The sequence below is a fragment of the Anguilla rostrata genome, chromosome 12, assembly GCF_018555375.3.
Source record: "Anguilla rostrata isolate EN2019 chromosome 12, ASM1855537v3, whole genome shotgun sequence".
Lineage (NCBI taxonomy): Eukaryota > Metazoa > Chordata > Actinopteri > Anguilliformes > Anguillidae > Anguilla > Anguilla rostrata.
Genome location: NC_057944.1, coordinates 14,762,139 through 14,783,727, shown reverse-complemented (window position 1 = coordinate 14,783,727; position 21,589 = coordinate 14,762,139). Strand labels below are relative to the sequence as shown.

The 21,589-nt window shown below is 38.9% G+C and overlaps 2 protein-coding genes across 3 annotated transcripts; both read right to left on the bottom strand.

Annotated features, from left to right (window-relative positions):
- Positions 1 to 1,763: 1,763 nt before the first annotated feature.
- On the bottom strand, positions 1,764 to 8,274 carry tlcd5a (TLC domain containing 5a). Of its 2 annotated transcripts, none has more exons than XM_064302543.1 (3): positions 6,500 to 7,819; positions 4,919 to 5,121; positions 1,764 to 4,514 (listed from the first exon to the last, which is right to left on the bottom strand). In XM_064302543.1, the coding sequence occupies exons 2-3, from the start codon at positions 5,112 to 5,114 to the stop codon at positions 3,988 to 3,990; spliced, it is 723 nt and encodes a 240-aa protein (XP_064158613.1). In that variant the 5' UTR covers positions 5,115 to 5,121; positions 6,500 to 7,819; the 3' UTR covers positions 1,764 to 3,987. The 2 variants fall into 2 exon arrangements, with proteins under 2 accessions (XP_064158613.1, XP_064158611.1); XM_064302541.1 differs by lacking the exon at positions 6,500 to 7,819 and adding an exon at positions 7,870 to 8,274 and having other exon boundaries at positions 1,765 to 4,514.
- Positions 8,275 to 8,814: 540 nt separating this feature from the next.
- LOC135236700 (POU domain, class 2, transcription factor 3-like) lies at positions 8,815 to 20,117 on the bottom strand. The gene is made up of 13 exons (XM_064303192.1): positions 19,938 to 20,117; positions 19,253 to 19,309; positions 16,991 to 17,022; positions 15,794 to 15,886; positions 15,407 to 15,512; positions 14,261 to 14,334; positions 13,717 to 13,926; positions 12,250 to 12,391; positions 11,352 to 11,485; positions 10,821 to 10,976; positions 10,568 to 10,610; positions 9,744 to 9,858; positions 8,815 to 9,469 (listed from the first exon to the last, which is right to left on the bottom strand). The coding sequence occupies exons 1-13, from the start codon at positions 19,969 to 19,971 to the stop codon at positions 9,427 to 9,429; spliced, it is 1,239 nt and encodes a 412-aa protein (XP_064159262.1). The 5' UTR covers positions 19,972 to 20,117; the 3' UTR covers positions 8,815 to 9,426.
- Between the last annotated feature and the right edge of the window lie 1,472 nt (positions 20,118 to 21,589).

Genomic DNA, 21,589 nt, shown 5'->3' with positions numbered 1-21,589 from the left:
AATATTAAATAAAGTAGTCATGTTTATTACTTGGTTGCAAATCCTTTGCATTCAATGACTACCTTAGTCTGTGACCTACCAGACACTGGGTATGTTCCCTGGTGGTGCTTTGCCAGGCCTGTATTGCTGCTTGCAGCCATCTTCAGTTCCTGTTTGATTCTGGGGCTTTTTGCATTCAGAATTCATGCTTCCTAACAATATCAAACAGTTGATTTTGACACAGTTGGTTTTGGCTATATCTCTGATTACTTTTTTCAAAATGTTCATGATGGCCTGATTTATTGGCATTGACACTTTTTCCTCAATTTGAGACAACAGTAACAGACTTCAAATGCAAAAGCCACACCCAGAATAACTAGATCTTTTGTTAGCTTTCTTGTACATGAGCCAAGAAATTGCATTAAACTTGGCCAACTGTATGGCCACTGTATACCATTAAACATTGATTTCAGTCCATTATGAACAACAATTCCTGTTAGTACAGTGGTCTAGATCAATGGTCTAAATCTGAGGTTTAAGGCATTACTAAGACCATTTTAATTGGTCCAATATGTCTGAGAATACATCAATATAACCAGTTTGATTTTGGCTGCCTTTGTTTGGAGGATTGTTTTATGGATGGTTTTGAATGGATGGATTTTGCATTGATGGAACTGCAAGTAGAAGTTGCAGGTTCAGGAGTCTGAATAAGGGCATCAGTTTAGCAAATAATCAAGTTTCAAGTGTACAATGAATAGATTGTAATGTGCACCTGTAATGTGCAGGAGTCAAGCAACTTGACTAGTGGAGTAGAACAGAGCAGAGCGACTCTTTTACAAGAAATAAGACTCCTTTTCAGCCTTGTACTTGTCTTACTGTTACCAGCACAACAGCATACTTACAGTGCTGCAGAAAACTGAAAAATATCCGGAAAACATTGCGTGGGAATGATATTTACTGCCATTCCTTTAACAACCAAAGCATATCAGAACAGTCAGAATTCATGCAGGGAGCACTGCTTTTAACCCCAATATTTGGTTGACGGTTTTTAACCATAAATGAACATCAATATTAATTTTTTAAAACAAAACCCTAATCAATTCCATTCAGTCGGGGTAAAGGCTTCACACGAAAGTTTCACCTCTAGATACCACTCCCCAGTGCTGATTACAGTTATGTAGCCCAATGCTCTTCCTTTGTGCTGTGCCAAAAGATAGGGTCCTAACATCACCTAGCTTCTCCTAACAGACAAAAACGCCAGGACCATTAATCATAGTGCTGCTCACTCGGCTGAATAGTGTTCCATTCTCTAAAAGCAAAAACCCAAAGGCGGCCTTCAAATTATATCTCAAAGAATCATTTCAGAATAGATTTACATCAATACTGTGACTGCATGGCCCTGCAACCAGCCACATTAGCTCGTATTGTCAAGCAATATCTGCAGGACTTACACTATAAGGGAATTGCCATATGTTTGAAAATAAACTGCAGTACATTAAACAAAATATACTGCAATACACTGAACAAACCATTTAGAGGCAATCCAACTATTTTGCAATATGGATCAGGTTTTTGTAATTATTCATCAATATTATCTGGTTAAATTAACTCATATCCACCCGAGACCAAAGTGGCATATAACTGCTATATTCAATACAGGTTGTCATCACAAATGACTGTATATACTGTACACTTCTAGTCACAACGTCTTATTTCACAAGTTGGGGTTGTACATACTGTATATGTAATGAAATGCTGAAGATATAATTAGAATAGACAACCCCTCCCATTTTCACAAAATAAAAAAAATCACGAATACCAATATATTTTACTTTTATATACATAAACATTTATTTTTTGCTGTGTAAAAGTTATCATACCAGTGCGTATGTTTTCAGTCAGGATTCATTAAAAATGTTTCAAGTGCACATAACTGTCAATCATTTAACAACTGTTAATAAGGTGACATTAGCACTTTAATAAGCATATGCACACTAAATAAAACCAACAGCTCTACTGAATGGCTTAGTTAGATGTACCTCATGTCAGTGTTAACAAGGAACAAGGACTGATTAGAATGTTTTGATCAAATTTTACAAATGTGCCTTCAGTGGCATCTAGTGGACAGTTTTAATAATGACAACACAGCTTTGTTCAAACATACAAAATTGTGAGCAGACGAGACTTGAAAAATATAGAAAATACATACAGACAAACACATTTCTTCCATCTAAAAATATGATCTTCAGTCTTGTTGGAGATGCACTACGTTGCTTGTTAATAACGAGACCATAGCAGTTTATTCTTCTATTATACAGTGCTCCAAGAATTGGGCTGACAGATTTTGAAGTCATCACCATATACCGCTATTTCACAAATGATGGCAGTTTTACAAGAAATGCTGGAACCTCTATGGATTGCACAAGCATTTCAAGTGGCTTTCTTAGTGGAGCCTTTTCACAATTGTTAAAGTGCAAACAAAAGAAAAGCAAACAAATAAACAAACACATTTGAAAATAATAATAAAAATCATATTCACATTAAACAGTTTTAAACATGTGAAATACCCAAGCAGCTGTTTCAATTTCCACTGCAACATGGGGCAAAAATGTGATATCCATACAGGGATGTACTCTACTGCAATGTTATGCCACCATTCTCCACTGCATAGTGTACACCAGACTGAAGGAAGCCTGCTGTTTGCAAAGAAGCCCTTCTGAAAAGCTAGTGCCATCAGAGCAATGTTGTCTACATGAACAGTTATTACACTGCTCAGTGCCACATGCTGTCTATCACTGAGTCATAAAATCCTACTCAAAACATTTGGTCAGTTGGTTAAAATTATAGTCAATTGATACTTACTTTAAGCCAACACAAGGCCTACTCTCAACATTTTGAGTACACTTAATGAAGACAACAACAGATAATTTCAATTAAAAGTCTAATATTGCCATATATTGTACCACAGCAGGCCGTAGTGTGCAACCACAACTTAAGTCACAACAGTCACAACTAACGTCACAGCCTGGTCCAGAATATGCTTCCGGACCTGCTCTCTGCTGGTGTCAGCTTTCTTCTTCTCTTATCCATTTCACAGTGGTGTTGTACATTTCTCAGCTTTTCCTAGAAGGTTGCTGACATTCTTAATGGAGAAAAAATCATTCTGAAGTATTTATGTGAATATTTTCAAGCAAGATACATAAGTTTGAGAAGTTTACTTATAGAGTTGTACAAATGTACAGAGGAGTTGTGGAGTTTTGGAAATATTTCAGTTTAAAAACACACGTCTGTGTTTTTTAATAAGAGTTGAGACTATTGCACCAAGAATGTAAAAATATTGTTTCACCAATAGAAAAAATTGTAATAAAAAGGTCTGCAAGAAATGTCAACATGAGCAAAAGGTATCCCGCTAGCAGAAAATACAATCTGAGAAAATTATAATCAACTGTTCGCAGTACAGCAGACTTTTTCCCCAATCCTCCCAAGTTAACTCAGATGGGATGGATGCCTTTACTTTCTCTAAACGTTAAGTAGGCTTGCACCCTACCCAAAAATGGACCACAGCACACTGGTCAAAGAGTGATGGGGATGGTACCATTGCTAAGAGACAAATCTCAACAATAAGTTTGTAAAATACCTCAAATCATCCGATGTGTTGCAGACTTGATTATGTTTCATGGGGATATAAACAAAGGCATTCTTTTTGACTCATGTCCTTATGTTTAAATTAGAACTGCTGCACACTGCTGAAAATTTCTCTCTCATGTTCATGTTTTGAAATATTACATTAATATTTCAGACGAACATCTGACAACAAAATGCTCGCCATGAATCTCTTCAAGTTGGACTATTACCTTTGAAGAATGGAGAAACTTAGAAGCACTGTTCGGTCTAACCTTCATAGAACTTGCTTGAATCTGAGCAGTGAGGTTAAGGGAATTTGAAATTAATATTAAGATAATCAGGGGCAGGGTTAGGTGCTTCCTCCAATCAGAATTATGGAGTTTTTCAGTCCACCTTTCCATCGTGTCCATTGGACAGTTTAAGGCGCTCCTGCCAGCGGCGGTACCTGGTGCTGGCTTTGCGGTGGGCGAAGCGGGCGATGTCCACCATGAAGACCCAGGACAGGGCATACATGGCCACGCCCCCGGCCTTGACCACGGGGCGGGGCCGGGCAGAGGAGAGCTCGCAGTACAGCATGTAGCCGCCCAGCAGGATGCGCATGGCCACGAACAGCGCCACGAACAGCAGGTCCACGGCGTCGCCCAGCAGCCCCTCGTAGCGGCCCAGCCGCCGCAGGAACCAGCGCAGCTGCAGCAGGGGGTTGGTGATCTCGCTGCCGAACAGCACGGCGCACGACTCGATGCCCGACTCGCCCAGCCACAGTATCAGCACCATTCCCAGCATGCTCAGCGTGTGGTGCGCCAGCATCACCGGCCCCTCCGTGCCCATGTACACGCACCAGCACATGTCGAAGATGAAGTAGCCCAGGCTGAGGACCAGTGCGGTGACTTGGAGAGGCGTGTTCTTCGTACCTGCACATGCACACAGGCATGCACGCACGCATGCACACGCACACACACACGCATGCCCACATGCACACACACAAATAATGCACATAACAGTCACAAGTACAAACACATCAGCCAATCATTTAACACACCTAAAGCTGGATAAAGTACTAAAGTTAGTTAAAGAATAAATTCAGACATTTTATTTTTCTTTAGTTTAGAAATAACACCGGAAGAAAGCATGTTCAAACATAAATTATCTGTTGAAAAGACATATAAGAATGTCTACTGTATTATTTCTTTATAAGAAAAACTCATCTTGAAATGAGAAAATATTCTAGTCGGGCATTATCTTCATGCAGGTCAGTAGTGCACTAAAGAGCAGAATTAAAGCATAAAAACAAGTGGAATGGATGTGGGTCTCTTACCTGGGTGTGTGAAAGGCCAGGGTCCATCCACATAGCCTATGTACGCAGTCACACACACTACCAGGATGCCGTGGAACAGCGTGACCAGGCGGCAGTTCCACTCGTAGCCACGGTGACCATTCAGGTGACAGAGCACAGCATAGGGAGCGATCCAGCCAATCAGGCTGGCACACACCTCCAGAAATAATGATGTCATCTCTTGGCTGGGTAAACAACAAATTAAAAACAAGCACAATTTAATATGATCTGCAGCGGGGTTTCCATAATTTTCTATGACTACAGTCAAATGTGGATTTTGGCCCGAGAGTTTCCTCATCGCCATTTTCCCTAGAAACCTGCATGTCTTGGCAGCTGTCTGAGTAAGAACTTAATATGGAAACTGCTGCTATTGCAGCTTGAGGCAGCAATAAAGCTCCATCTTTTGTAAAAAATAAATAAATAATAATAAACAGAATGCATATGTTAGGTATGCATAACCCAATCTCTTAAACATATATGAACTTTTACATACATGCCTACATGCATGTATTTACATTCTGCAGTATGTATAGTATCTACAGTTGTGTTTTGTAGTTGTTTCAAAGACCTTTGGTATGCACTTTTGTATGTCGCTTTGGATAAAAGCATTTGCCAAAGAAATGTAATGTAATGTATAGAATACCTTATCAATATAACAGATATTGTCAATGTAAAATTATTTTTTTTGGATCTGATATGAAAATTAAAATATTACAAAAAATGTATAAGAAGAGTCATTGCAAAATTTGACAGCAGAAATAAATATTAATCCTTGTCAGATCTCAGTGAAGAACTGTACAATCCTAACAGATAACAGAAAATAAATCAAAGTAGAACAAGTCAGCACTACCAACTTTACCTTGGTAAAATGAATTTATACAGAATTAAATTACACTTCCATTGACTAGGCAGCACTGAAAGAATGGGTCAAAAACAAACAAAAAAAAAACAATCAAGAACTATCTTGACTATCCTGTCACTGAAAACGTATTTTGATTCAGTATAAAATATGAATTAATGGACAACTTTATTTTGAAGAAATAAGACACTTACAGAGCATGTAACACATTTCTCCTGTTTTTTAAATGACCGAGTGATCAAAAATATTGTAATACAGCTAAGAGGAAACTGATTTTATGCATCCTTCTTACAGTACATTACCCTAAAATAAGGAATATGTTCATAAGAACCCTAAAAGAATATTGTCTTCAGCAGAGAGCTCTGTGCAGTTACAGTCCTGCTTTGTATTCTTCGTGTCATCTACGTCTGATGTCAGGCGAGTTAGAAACTGTCAGTTTAGAAGATAACTATTTTTTCAACTATAAACACGCAGCTAGACATTTTACATTTACCTCTTCTCACATTCCTAACAACACCTTTCATATATAAACATTGACAGCTATCCACCATTGGTCTTCATTCACTTTAGGAATCAAATACTTGTTGCAAAAATATTTCCTCTAATATGGTGTGTGAGAGAGTGCCTCCACCCAGTCAATTACCCCCAAGTGTCCTGGTCCCCCATCTCTCTAACAGCATTGGTTTCTTAAAGAGATTACTTACGCTTTATTCCAAATTCACTCTGGAGAAATTCCAAGTCAGCACTACCAAGCCATGGTTTTCCAGATGAATTTACACCACACAAACCAACCTGTTCTTTCCTGACACTGTGCTGACCAATGTGTGCTTCACCACCTTTCTCCACACAAATATTGTGCTGACCAGCATCCACAGGGGTCAGGAGAGGGGGGTAGGGTGGGGGGGTCTGACATTCTGGGATTGAGAAATGATCCTGTCTGGAGAAGCAGCAAACAACCCTCTCTGTTCAACATAAATGCTGGCACACAGCAGGTTGTTTCAAAACTGGTTCAAAAGTCCTTGCAGCTGTTACCTTCATAACAATGCTCAACAGCAACCCTCTTAAATGTTTTTTTTATGTTCTCATTTAGTCTGAGGAAAAAATAAAACTCAGGCAAAGTGTTTTCCTGTAGTCTTACATGACTGGCACCGATATTCAAAACTGTAAGGGGTACTAACATGATCTGTTTAACCAAAACATTTCGCCAAAGCGATTGACAAAGGCGCAACACCGCACTGGGTTTGACCCAGTGGCATGGGTAAGTAAGCTGATAAACTGATTGAATTTCGAAACTTAACATTACTGGCGTCACGTGCTGCTCTGTTTGGGAGTGTCCGATATTCAGGAGGGCATAATATGAGTTTCAACAGACTTTCACAAGAATGCTACAGCGTTCTGTGTACGAATGTAAGTGCAAATACGGACACGTGCGAGTAAAATGACTGCTCCTCATACAGTCATACCACCGACTCCCAATTCACCCAGAAGTCGGGGGCTCGACGCCCAGCCTGTGAACCCATCTCTAGCCGTAACCCTCACTGCTTTCTCCCATCTAAACAAAAACAATGCCCTTTGTAAGGAGGTGACAATTGTGCACTTGCACGACACTTGGTAATGTGGCCTTAGTTGCCTAAGGATAGGCTGTAGTGAAGTGGTGGGCGGTTGTTTCACTATACGCCTAGGATATATTATCCAGTTATCACGAATAAATTGTCAAAATTTCAAAATAAACCAGCATCATTATTGTGTCTACTATGGGGCGTCGTTGCATACCGTTATTACTCACATTCGTACTATATCACCAACATCTCCGGACTCCATGTTACATTCTGCTGACCCCAGAAATTAATCCTTGTTATCTGTCTAGACAGAGCCTTCTTCCGATCTATTATTACAGCGTATATTATTTAGCTTATATTTGAAATCCTCTACGAGCACATTTATTGCACATTCACAGCAAGCAACCATTCGATTAATTTAGATAAGCTAGCATTTAGTTTGCGTTCTGCACCTGTGCACCAGGGCTGAAATAACAATCTATCACGCATAAAATAGACGACAAACAGCTAGCTACCTGTATTGCACTTGTTATGGTTCCATCTGTGAGCCGGTAGTTCTGTCTGCTGTATTTTTGCGACCATAGTTCAGGCTGGAAATCCAAGGGTTCGCCCCCGCATCTTCTGTAGCTCTAGTGCGCAAGGACCCCTCAGGTAAAAAGGCACGACCCGGCCTCCCCTCACCACCTCTACCTGCAGCAGACCCGCGCCCTCGGCAGTCTGATCACACAGCAAGTCAGAATAACGGCACTCAACGAACCGAGCGCCTTACTTAATACAAAAATAAGTAAATAAATAAATACTGATCTAGAGACAACGCTGTGGTGCAGGCAAAGGAGCGAAATAACGTTGAAGCTGTTCGTAGCTGGCACTGGACCGGTTGTCAACAACAACGTCAGGAAAGACGGCTCTTTGGAGGTTTTCACCGGTTTGGGTGCGGGCGACATCTACTGGATGGAGCAATGTACCACAATGCAGTCATCTCGGAAATCGATATTTCCAAACTCAATAGAGCGGTTGTATTATTTTAACCTCATTTGTAACAATTTGGAGTTCATGGACAAACTGGCGATCAGTAGCCTAAACCACTATTGGGGGTCAATTAAGTGAACCAACTTCGTATGTGATTTTAATACAAAATGCTCTGGTGCAAATAATGTAGGCTAGCTGCGACACTCAGTCTATGTTCAAAAAAAGAAAAACGGTTTTGGCACAATATAAACACATGATTCACACATTACACATTATTCCCTCAAATTAACACTTGCCTTGATTGCTTTATGGAATACTTTCGCAGACTGTGGAGTTAACGTGTTACATCAATAATGCATGCCATAATATATTACCTGCAGCCTTTGGTATTTTTGTCAGATAATTCTGATATAAATCTCAGATATGCATGGAAACAAAACATACTCGATACTTTTTCTAATAGTTTTTTTTTATCACATTTTATTTGTCACTTTATTCTTAGAGATACATAAAAAATGGTAGAAAAATACAAATATAAAGAAAGTGACTCCATTATTAGGCCTAACTGTGGAATGTGGTATAATTTGCAGTAAAATTCTAAACAGTGATTATGTACACCTTCATAGGTTTAGCATTTTACACCATGAGTCAAGATTCACGATGCAATCATGGTTTCGGTTTTTAAAATGATTGATGCTGTAAACAGCCTGAATTAAGTGCGAGTCTTTCCCAGTGTACCCACATAGCCTCATAAGGATAGACGAATCACAATCTCCAGCACACAAAATGCTTCTTGATTTCAATCCTCTGTTACTTGCTGCAGTCAAATTTACACAAGAACAAGTGGAAAGGATGGTTTGAAGTTATTTCATTTGTCTAAAAAAATAAAAACCGTTCATATATTTACATCAATTCCAACTTTCTCTGAATTATTGTAATTATACCAGAGTAAGGTTTCACAAAATGGCTGTTTCCCAGGGCTACTGGTCTTGAGAGTCTTTCCTCTGGTTTAGCATGGTTGTGTGTGGTCGGTTTCAGTGTTTGTTTGGCTAGTTTTAGCACGTTTGGCAGGTTTTCCGCATGTGTTTCTGTACATGGCGCTCTCAATGGAGATAGGACAAGTGGTTCCATGCTCGATACCAGGATCTGAAAATGGCGTAAAATTTCTGTTAGTCCTCAACCGGTGGTAATAACGTCAATGAATAGCTACATTCATTGTTTTTTAGTTTAAACTGACCTTTTATCATTGTGGTGTAAGTTCAATTAAATAAAAATAACTTTTTTTTAAATCCCAAGAGAAATTGCTTTTTGTAATGGTTTGTTTCCTGTCTGTTTCTGTGATACAACTCTCTGCCCAAATCTTAGGTTGTAGTTACTGAACGGGTGTCAGTGTTTTTGGATGTAGCTGTGTTTCACTCACCCTGTAGTGTTAAGGGACTGGCTGCTGCCCTGCGCAGTCAGAGTGTTAATGCCAGAGGGGACAGCGCCGGGGGACGGCCCACGGCTGGGACTACTGGAGGAGGAGCCAGACGATACTGGAGAACAAAGTCATCCTATTGTCAGCATTAGTGAAACATCTTAGCATCAGTCTTCAGTTAAGTGAAATCACCGTGTAAATCGTCGCTTAAAAAGAAACCACCCCAGCATCAGTGCCCATTCCAACAAAAGTTCAATTAAACAAAATCCACCGAGTGTCAGGATTTACATAAGTAGAATCACCTCAGTGTCATTCTTCAGTTATACACAATCATCTCAGTATCAGTCTTAAAGAAAATCACCGTGGCTTCAGTCTTCTCTTTTTACAAAATCACCTCCATGTCAATCAGCATTTACAGGAAAAAACTCGCCATATTTTATTAAACGCATATGTTATTTATTTTTATTGCAGTGGTAATAGAGTCCATATAGAGCTGGATTGATTTGGAGAAGCCTTATAGTGAATTGCATTTTAATACAGCATAACGAAGCAAGCCACCAATTTAAGGGCTTGGGTACATCAGCTTCAGAGTGTTTCAAAAGATTTTTTCATTTGATTAAAAAATCTCAGTTCTGTTTTGAAATACCAATGAAATTCTGTCCTATCAGAGTGCAGGGAAATCTATTATAAATAGCATATTTATGAGTTAAATTAAATATTGTAACTTTAAATTAACCAGCACACACTTTCATTTAAAATACCAAGACAGGACTTTTCATATGTTTTCAGTTACAATGTTATTGTTAGCATAATTTCACTGGACTCACCTCCACTTTCATTGAGAGGACAGAATGACCTGGAAGTAGGAGCCTGTCACAGGAAGTAGAAAAACATCACTCTGAACCTGTCCAAATCGATGGTCCAAATACTGCACGGATTTGAATTACATTATACAACAGACACTTGAAAGAGATGGATAAAATGCAGAGAGAGGGAAAAAGGTGGAGACAGAGGGAAAGATTGTGCGATGGGGTAAGACGTGGGGACAGTGCCAGTGTTGGGGAATGTGAGAGGCCTCACCAGCTGAGAGCTGTAGTTGGGGGATTTCATAGGCGACAGGCTGCAGATCCGCTTTTGTTTCTGTCGCCGGTTACAGAACCAGACCCTGACCACCTCCTTCTTCATGGCCAGTTGATCTGAGATTATGACAATCTCCTCTGAGCAGGGCTTTGGGTTCTGGGCAACACAGACAGCACAAACTCGGGTCTGGGTTCCAATCAACACACACAACACAAAGACCTGCGGAACACTGCTGGAGCACCCTGGGGGATCTGAACAAACCACAGTGCTTTGCTATGCAGAATAACCTTTTCTGATTGGATCATACAAGTAAATGGCAGCACAAGACTCAACTGAATTAAAATTAGCTTATTCAGCTTATTCAGATGGTTATAGTGACTAGAACAACCTCAACCTTCAAGAACTAAAGTGTGGCTTTGATTCAGTGTATTTTACTGTCACAATATTGACAAACAATTCTATGAAAAACAAACCCAAAAAAAATGCATTTTACCCTAAAATTATAGCAGTGAGAGTTTGCCTTTCACTTACATTCACAAAGTGTTTCTCCAATGTTAGTTTAATGTTGGTTTCAATGCTCGTTCTTTTCTTCCTCTTTCTCCCGAAGCATTCGATGAGCAGGGGCATGGTTTCATTACTGGACTTGCTGTCTGAGGGGGAGTTTTCTGGTGACGGCAGTGGGGGTGTAGAGGGGAACTTTCAATTAAACATCCTAATTTCGTTATAGAATGTTTCTAAAAATAATCAAGCAGTTCAAGTAGAGGCCCAAACACATCAAGCTAATGAGAATGTATATTTTTGTATGTTTATTGATTTCAGAGAATCTTTTTTCCTGGATGAGCAAAAAAGGGGCATCTGCTTCATTCACTGTTATACATGGCATTTGCATGTAGATATATTGCATTGAGTCCTGTTATTTTTTTATTACGTTTTTATTTTAAATAGATTAAAATGCAAAAGCATACTGACACCTGACCTGAATCTGAATGTATACTTTCTATATGACCAAACCGGCACCATGCCCTGGTTCTGAAGCAATAGTATTCATCCACCACACTAGAAACATACATATTCATTTGGACTATACCTGATCAAGCAACAGCAAAAAGCATTGTTTGTATTGTCAATATAACTTAGCTTTAAATGTCATATGGTTTTTTTCTTTTCTTATCTTTATTTTGAGTGTGTGGTTCCCAAAATGCCACTAATATTTTGCACAAGTTTTTTGCACCTTTATTTGTATCTTGCTATAACCATTGTCTAATCATCTAGAACTTATTATGGGGGTGTCTCCCAGCCTAGCCTGTACGTAGGGCACTATCCACATGTTCATTGTGAGCCGTCAGCAGTTCAAGTCCAGCCGTGTGACCTTTGAAAAAGCCTGAGAAAAGACTGTAATCTGAAACACGCTGTGCGTGCATTTATTTACCTGCATCACTGAGCCATTTTTCCAGCAGTGGCTTGAGTTTGCACATGTTTTTGAAGCTGAGGTTGAGGGCTTCGAAGCGGGAGATGGTGGTTTGGCTGAAGTCGTTCCCATACAGCTTCCCTATGGCCAGGCCCACGTCTCCCTGCCAGGGGACCCCAGAAAAGCTCACGAAACTGGACCAGCCCCCGAGTCATCACTTAAATTTGTCACAATATATTTCAGTTTTTCATCTATGAACACATGTAGAGATTAACTAAAATAATTTCAAATACATGGAGCCCCCAGGGGTCAGGGGAGAAAAGCTTGATAAAAGCTTGAATCAGTAATCTGTATCCTCCTAACTAATTAGTATTTTATCAAATTAGTCATTCATGCCCGGAAATTAATTTGTTCCCAGAAGTTTATAATCAATGCCCTCAAATCAATAATCAAATGATTCATTTGTGGCCTCAAATGAATAATGAATTCCTTCATTTAAACTTTGATGTTCTCTTAAAATGATTTCCATTTCTGTCTTTCTGGCTATGGTGGCAACTCATCTGTATTGTGCAGAATTCCATGCATGCAGAGCCGGTAAAAGGCATTTAGTGTTTTCTTGTGAAGTGCTGATAACATTAAATGGATGATGACAAGCATAGAAATGTGTAATTTGGAAGAATTATTTACTGTATAATCTGAGGGAACTGATTCAGTATAATGTCAGGGTATGAATTACTAATTTTGAGGAAACAAACAGGGGCACCAATTAGTAATTCAAGGAAATGGTGATTTATCAAATTGCTCTCCTTTGCTTGTACAAATAGAACAAAATACCTTTTACAAAAAGTTAAAAAAAAATTTAAAATATTTTGTCATAACCTAACCAACTTGACAGCAATAAAAATGTCTCACAAACACCATTATATATTTCATTGAAATGGTTTCCATTGAATATTTTTCACAGAACCCAGAAAGTATTTTACCTCCCCTCTTTCTAGTTTGGAGAATCTCACATTGCATGGAGACAGTGACTTTAAATAAATTGCTGTCTGTTTGAACAGCAATTTTCAATTTTAAACAATAGAAATGGAATGGAATACTAATACCCCTAAAAAGGACGATTTTACTAGCCCATAACAGCCACCTATACATGGTTTGACATTTGTACTGAGATGATAAATAAACTTGTTGTGAAAATACAGTACATGCTGTGGTGTGTGAAACATAAAGTTACTGAGAGAGAAGAATTGTAATGTCCAGCATTCAAAGCAAACAAATCTATTCTCTGCCCCTGAAATCGCTCAGTCACATTATATGACTTTGCACTAAGTTTAAACAACTTAAAAATGCATTTACTTTGTGGCTCAGTGTTGATACTTATCATGTATAGGGGAGTGGGTCATAAACAGGGGTGGTATCTGAGTGCACCTGAAAGGGGGGGTCACCTGCATCTACCTCACTGGGCAAGTGCCAGGGCAGAGGCGATACCTGAGTGAAGCCCAGTTTGATGCGTCTTTGTTTGAAAGCCTTGGCAAAGTGCTCCAGCTCCTCCAGGTCGGTGGCTTCGTCCTGCTGGGCAGTGCCCAGGTGTTTGGGGGCCTGCAGGTGGGCCATGCCCAGGTGTTTGGGGGCCTGCAGGTGGGCCATGCCCAGGTGGCCTTCCAGGGGAGCCGCTGCCGAACCCGTGCGACTCGCTGACTGCATTCAGTGACAGAAACGTACATATCAGTGAATAAAAGGCAGTCTCCTCCCAAAACATGGTGATCTCAGGCATTGGTGCCATATGGGGATTGGGGGATCAGCGGGTTCAGCGTTCAGACTATTCCAAGGACCCTTACTGACAGTGAACCTCAAAACATATTAGCTCTTAGGTGATATGTAAAGCTGATGGCTACACCTCTGAGTTTGAGTACACCACTGTTTGCAAAACTTCAGAAACTATCTTTTGAATGTGAAATTGTAGAAAATTATAGTTTATTTAATTGCTGTACCATGACGTTATGCTCCAGTTATGGATGCCTGGGGTTTGTACCTGGGGGGTGAGGGCCAAGCCAGGTTGGTGCTGAAGCAGGCCTGACTGGGACTGTGAGGGCAGGGATAGCAGAGCTGTGTGGGAAGAGAGCAGAGCGTTATCACCAAACACAGCCGTATTATTACCAAACACAGGCCACTTATCACCAAACACAATCATATTATTACCCAATACAGGCTACTTATCACCAAACAGCCTTATTATTACCAAATACAGGCTACTTATCACCAAATATAATCATATTATTACCAAATACAGGCCACTTATCACCAAATATAATCATATTACTACCAAATACAGCCTTATTATTATCAAACACAGTCATATTGTTACCAAATACAGCCTTATTATTATCAAACACAGGCCACTTATCACCAAACACAGCTGTACTATTACCCAATACAGGCTACTTATCACCAAACAGCTTTATTATTACCAAACACAGGCCACTTATCACCAAACACTATCATATTATTACCAAATACAGGCCACCTATCACCAAACACAATCATATTATTATTACCAAACACAATCATATTATTACCAAATACAGCCTTATTATTACCAAACACAGTCATATTATTACCACACACAGGCCACTTATCACCAAACACAATCATATTATTATTACCAAACACAATCATATTATTACCAAATACAGCCTTATTATTACCAAATACAGTCATATTATCACCAAATACAGGCCACTTATCACAAAACACAATCATATTACCACCAAATACAGACCACTTATCACCAAACACAGCCGTATTATCACCAAGTACAGGCCGGTTGTCACCAAACACAGCCATATTATCACCAAATACAAGCTGCTTATCACCAAATTCATGACAGTTATCATTAAATACAAGAGAAAGAGGGTGAGAAGTTACTAATTAAACAGCTTCTCCTTCTGTAGAGCCTGCACCTGTCTGGACTGATGTATTAATATAAACAAATTATTATTTATATGAATATATAAATAATAATTTATATATCATTTATAATAACAGTATAGAGAAGTTATTTCCTCTATACTGTATGTGTTTGCAGTTATTCTGTGATTTTATAAGGTAATTGTAACTGTTTATATTTCTTATATTCAAATTTGAATCAGATCTGTATAATCGGTTGGTGGCTGTTTACCTTGGTGCCCATTCTGGGTCTGAGAGAGGAGGAAGGGTGAGGAAGAGGGGAGGTGAGACCCTGGCACCAGCACCAGCTGCTGAAGGGGGTGCAGTGGGGGTAAGTCCTGTGGAACAGGGCACTATATTAGGGGAAAACTGCCCCATACATGTCAATATAACTGCCCTCATACATGCATCTCATACTTTGACTAAAAATAAATTGTAATCAATACGTTTTCAAATTCCCTGCGTCTCCTGACAGAGTAACACTAGGACCACCCAGCAAGGAGAATGTTGTCTGCTGATGTCATACTGTACCATGGAAAATGGAGCCATGGACATTCAGGAAACGTTACAGGGAGTTTTTCAGTGACTGGGAGAGTTAGCGTTAGCAAGAGGATCATACCACTGTCAGGTGCTCGTTGGGCTTGGGAGATTCTTGAGTAAGGAAACATGTCTTGTGTGCTGGTGAGGAGGTGTTGAGATCCTCTGTCTTTATCTAAAAAACAAACAAGAACATTTATTTCACTCGACTTCTTTATAAGCACCATGCTCTTTCACCCAATGCTCCTGCCTCTCTTCTAAGCACCCAGTTACTTTATATCTTTATGTTTACAAACATAAATTTAAAAAAGTATAACTTTTGTGGAGAGAAGATATCTTGTGAAACTGAAAAATATTAAAACTCATGTTAAATATTTATGAGTGCTAAGAAATGTGTTGTACAAACACCAGACAATGTAAGCTCAAATAACAATAATTATGGTAAGTGTATATTTCTTTTGTTCTCTGGTTCTGGTCTGACTGTCCTGTGATGTGCCCCTGAGCTTGGCTCCTATGATGTTTATGCAGAACTGGAACACTGGCACCCCCCTAACCCCACCTCACCCATACACACACTCAAAAAAACACACACCTCCTCTCCCTTGGGCAATTGCATGTAAATTCCCTCAAAGCTCTGAATAGCGCTTGCTGAGCTGTTCATTACCGGAGGCAGAGAGCATTAGTATCTGTGAGATTAAACCTCTCAGAACCAGTGTGTGATGTAACTCCCTGATATTATCTGAACAGAACATGACCAACTGACAAACGCAACACAATCAACAGTGTGTCTCCAAGCATCTGTGCATGCATGTGTGCATGGATTCATGCATATGCATTTATGTAAATTTATGTGCCATTATATGCATATACAGGTACACACATATTATAAAACATAAATGGATGAAGATTGAAGATGTGTATAAAAATGAAATAGACATTAGATGTACTCCTGTTATTCATGCTCATGATTCATATATTCTTTAAAAGGCAAAACTAGCATGCCTGAATACTAAATAATATGCTTTTTAATCTACCCTGAATTGAACCTGTTGTGTTGTGTGACTAGTGCCCATGGATTTTTCTAAATATCATTTAGATCACCCAATCACCCATTTGTTTTGGGTGATTAGCAGCCGTGGATCTTTTCTTTTCTGAGTATCATGTAAAATCCCAAAGTACATTATCGTTTATACACTGTGGTCACATTTCCAGTCTAACACAACTGAGGTCATATTTTGAGTCTAATACAGCCGGGACCACATTAGCTCTCTGTGCTTACCTGTCTGGCAAAATCAAGCCCATTTCGCTCATCTGAAACAAAACAAACATATCACTGAGTGCAGAAAACTACAGCACACAGTTCACTGTTCAACAGACTCAGTACTGTACTGATACTGTGAAAACATCACATACAAATATTTACACCATACCTAAAATGTTCAGTGAGCAGCAACTACAATATTATTCACTTTCTGTATGAAAACACATAGAGAAAACAGAAGTGATTTTAAGCATATGAAGCACACCATTACAGTAGCATGCAGCAACAACCAAGTGCAAGTGTTCTTACTGCAGCTGAAACCAAACCAATCTTTCAGTTGCAGTAAGAAACTGACATACCGATGTGTTCACTGAAAATTCATGAAATAAAGTTTATGGAATAAATCACTTCACGGACGGAGCTGTTGGACTTACACGCTCATGTTGATGGAATACAGATTTTAACAAGCAGAGAGCACACTCCTCATGCCAGTTATGGTGTCAGCTCTTCAATTCAACGATGAGGTGATCACACATTTTATTTATACTGGCAAACATTCTGGTTTTACATGAACATAAGGAATGTTTGTATATTAGTGCACTTTTCATATCCGAACAAGTTCCGGTTCTATGTAGCACAGGTGTTGTACTAACTTTTTTCATAAATAATAAAGTTTTCAGCTTGCTTTGGTATTTGTGATAATTTTTCTCATTGCATCCACTTGTGCTGATGTTGAATATTTATATTTATGTAATCTCTCTCTCTCCCTTTCTCTCTTTCTCTTCACCTCTACAACCCCTACAGTGTTGTCAGGTATGTAGGTTAGCCTCTCGTGCTTTAGCAATCACCCTCATTTGAATTTAAGATAGGTACACAGTGCTGCTGTCCTATCATATGGAAATCATCCTGCTCTGGATCCCAAGTTCCAATATGCAAATTAGCCACCCATGCAAATGGCAGAGCTTTGTATCCATAGTAACCCGTGCAGGCCATTGTGGGAGAATGTTTACAGGCCCCCAGGTGCCCCGTTCACTGACAGGACCAGAGATAAGACGAACGTGGGAGTGACACTGACACTGAGCAACTATATATATCTATCTATATATGAATCTACATCTGGCCTCATGCTCAGCTACATCCACTTCCACTTGACCTGGTTCTCTCCTCAGTTATGAAAGTATAGATTGAATGCATCTTTTTCTCTTCATCAGTGAGAGGCTGATCATAAGATACTACTCTCTCAGAAATCAATTCACAAAAGCTTTTACACCAAGATAGGACTTAACATCTACAATGTAATGTTCCATAACAAATCTCAATATATGTGAGAAAGAAAGCTTTCTAACGGGAGCCAATCTGTCTGGGGTCCCAAACCATGGGCATTGCCATATAATTGGTTTGATTGGATAAGACCCACATATCAAACCCAGGGAACAAATCGCACTCTTGTTATTGCTCTCAGGGGAGATATCACCTTTTAGTGGCCCTCTTGTACATTTTCTGCATAGCTCTGCTATCTATGCACAGTGAAAGCTGCAATATGCTTCTTTTTGTGATATGTTTGTTATATGTTGCTCAGCTGTGATATGTTCCGGTAAATTTTTTGACAGCTTTGTACACCTTGCACACTTCACATAGGGTCCTTTGTATCACTGTAGCTGCAGCTGGACCATTAGCTATAGGGTGGATTTGCAGAATTTTTTTTTTTTTTGTGTTTGACGACATTAACCATTATTGTACATACATTTCTGTTCTGTGATTTTGCCATGTGGTTTTGAATGAATATAGAGCTGTAATGTACTGTATAAATTATAAGTTATAACTTATTTATAATTGTTTCCATCATTAAGAGACTACCATAGGCTATATAAATATATTTTGCAACAGAAGTAATGCTGTATGTTCATTTGAAACATGAAACAAAGAAAACTACCCTGGGTAAAAGTTTAAAACATTTTAGGCAAAAGTTAATCTTTCTATGAACATGTTAACATGCAGTGACAAAAGCATATACAATCATCAGCATGATAAATATAGCATAAATACAATTAATATTCAAAGTGGTAAAATCATTTTTGAGGCAAAAGTAAATCTTTCAGAAAATGTCATGTTGGTATTTATAATTATTACTAATTATAATTGCAAAGAGCACAAAAGAAATATAATTTTTCACATGAACATAAACTTCTTCACAAATTGAGGTGTAGTATACTGTAGCTATTTAGTAATGAGATAGAATTTCTTCTGTCTAATGCAGGGATTGCCTAAGGACATCCTTACCCGCCTGTTCATTGGGGGCATCTGTGGGTTCTACAGGCTCTCCACTCATGTTAATATCTATAATCAGGAGGGACACAACTTTATCTGATCACGATCCAATGCCCATGACAAACAGTAAAATGACCTCTAAATCATTGAAATGTTTCTCACCTATGCAGTAGACTAACCGTTTTAATATTCACATTCCAAGTCACTGGTAAGAACTCTCTCGTTTTAGATTACTTTAGAGAAACAATCATATTGAAAATCTAAGGCAATCTAATAGGTAATATAAAAAGTGAATGCATATTCATATTTCCTATATGTTATTACTTTTGAAATTTGACCTAAAAGAAAATATCATATTTAAAAACAGTATTTTTATACAATATTTGCTGGTAGATCTAAGTTGCTTATTTTTAAAAATCTGTTCCCGTCAGTTACGACAGAGATGGAGACATATTCAAATGTACTGAATGGCATTAACAAAGCAATATTAATGAGGCTATTTTAAAAGGCAGCATTGTTTTATTGGCCTCAGTGAAAGATAATGAGAGAATTTGCTTGGGAACCCTTAAGATTTTGGAATTAAGTATTTCTATATTAATTTTTGTTACATAACAACACAAATATCATGTCTATCTTTACACATGTATGTAGACCACAACTTCGTATGCAAATAAAAAAGTTTAAATTGCTGCTTTACCTGCACAGATGTGTGGAGAATCTACCCTCACCATCGCACCTCTTTAGTTAGCAAACACAGGCCTAATATAAGTAATCTTGAGTCTGTGTGTATTTTTTTTTTGTTTGTCTTCTTCTCTAAAGCTCTGAACAGAAATGTAAAAATCTCCGTCCGTGAAGAGTGCAGGTTGACTCCAAATGTCTTGTGTAAGCCAATGTGTGCTTCACAGGCGTTAGCTAGCGTCAGCTATTATGCATGTGAATCACTTAATTTGCATAGTGAGCAACGGCTAAAGATGAGCTAAGATGGGCAAATAGCAATGAAATTAATTTGTTAGGTTCAAAAATTGGAAACTTCAGTGACGCCACTCTCAAAAAATGTGTTAATATCTAATATGTTTTTTCTGCTTCTGTCAATTTCAACACATTTGGTGTCAAAGTTACTACTTTGTGCTACAAATATACAATTGATGTGTTGCAGAGGGAGACTTTTAACACAGACTGCGTTGAAACTAACACAAAATATGTGTGTCCTTAACTAGACTTGAAGGTGTGCACGGTATGTGTTGTGTTTTGAGAGTCTGTTTTAAAAGTGTATGACACATTCCAGAAGCAGTGATATTCGGTGAAGTTGTTGGTTAAGAAAGCTTGAGGAGAAATGCCCTGCCCAAGGGTGTAACTTTAGTTTGAATGCTGGGGATAAAAATGCATAAACCCTGAGAAACTGCAACCCTGTAGGGGGGTCTGGGGACATGCACACATTTTTTCAGGAGACCAGTGAAATTATAATTTCTGGGACATGGGAAACTTATGGGAAAATACTACATATTATTAATCACTAAGGCTTTTGTGTTTGTCAAAGAAAATATTGACTGAAGCTGTGGAGCAGTCATGGAAAAGTTGTTGAAAATCACAGAAAACCGAGAACAGTGGAAGAAATCTTTACTTTAAACATTAATTTATTATATCAATCTGTAGAAACTGTAACAAGTGCATTAAGTTTCAAAAAAATCAACAGGCAGTTGGTGGGTTGATGAGCACCTGTCTTTGATGAGCGCCTGTGGTCACTGATGTTACCGTAATGGAGTAAGGAATGCTGGGCAATACTGTTAGCAGGGGCTGTAAAACATGTCTACATCAACTGACAAGAACGAGAATCATGATCCCAGGGCATTCCAGAATCTGCATACATTGTTGAACTTTGTTTCTCCCAGCATTTGGCTCGTTAATGCAAATAGCCTGCTCCTTCAAACAGGTGGAACCAGGACATGGTGGTTCCAGCATCTCAGAAACAGTTGCCCTCCTGGGATTTTCATGCACTAAAGTCTCTAGTTTACAGGGAATGGTGAAATTAACAAACAAATAATAATAAAATCCAGTGTCTGGCAGTTCTGTGGCTGGAAATATCTTGATATGAGAGAGATCAATGGATAATGGGCAGACTTGTTCAAGCAAACAGAAAGGGAACAAATGCTCAAATAGCAAATGTTTACAACAATGGTGTGTAGAAGGCCATCTTTGAATACACAACAAATTGGAGCTTGAAGCAGGTGGGCTACAGCAGCAGAAGACCACATCAGGTTCTACTCCTGTGATCACCAAAACTTGAATGTGTCCTGGGCTGTTAAATCTGGTAAAATGGTATGGCCAGAATTTGGTGTAAACAGCATTAAA

What these genes read in the sequence shown, in the direction of transcription:
- LOC135236700 (XM_064303192.1), bottom strand. Translation starts at nt 19,971, where the DNA reads ATGGTGAGGGTAGATTCTCCACACATCTGTGCAG. An exon ending in TCAAACTGGGCTTCACTCAG is followed by an intron (nt 12,392 to 13,716) that starts GTATCGCCTCTG and finishes GTCCCCTGGCAG; the next exon opens with GGAGACGTGGGCCTGGCCAT. An exon ending in CCAACTACAGCTCTCAGCTG is followed by an intron (nt 10,611 to 10,820) that starts GTGAGGCCTCTC and finishes TTCCTGTGACAG; the next exon opens with GCTCCTACTTCCAGGTCATT.
- tlcd5a (XM_064302541.1), bottom strand. Translation starts at nt 5,114, where the DNA reads ATGACATCATTATTTCTGGAGGTGTGTGCCAGCCTGATTGGCTGGATC. An exon ending in CTGGCCTTTCACACACCCAG is followed by an intron (nt 4,515 to 4,918) that starts GTAAGAGACCCA and finishes GTGCATGTGCAG; the next exon opens with GTACGAAGAACACGCCTCTC.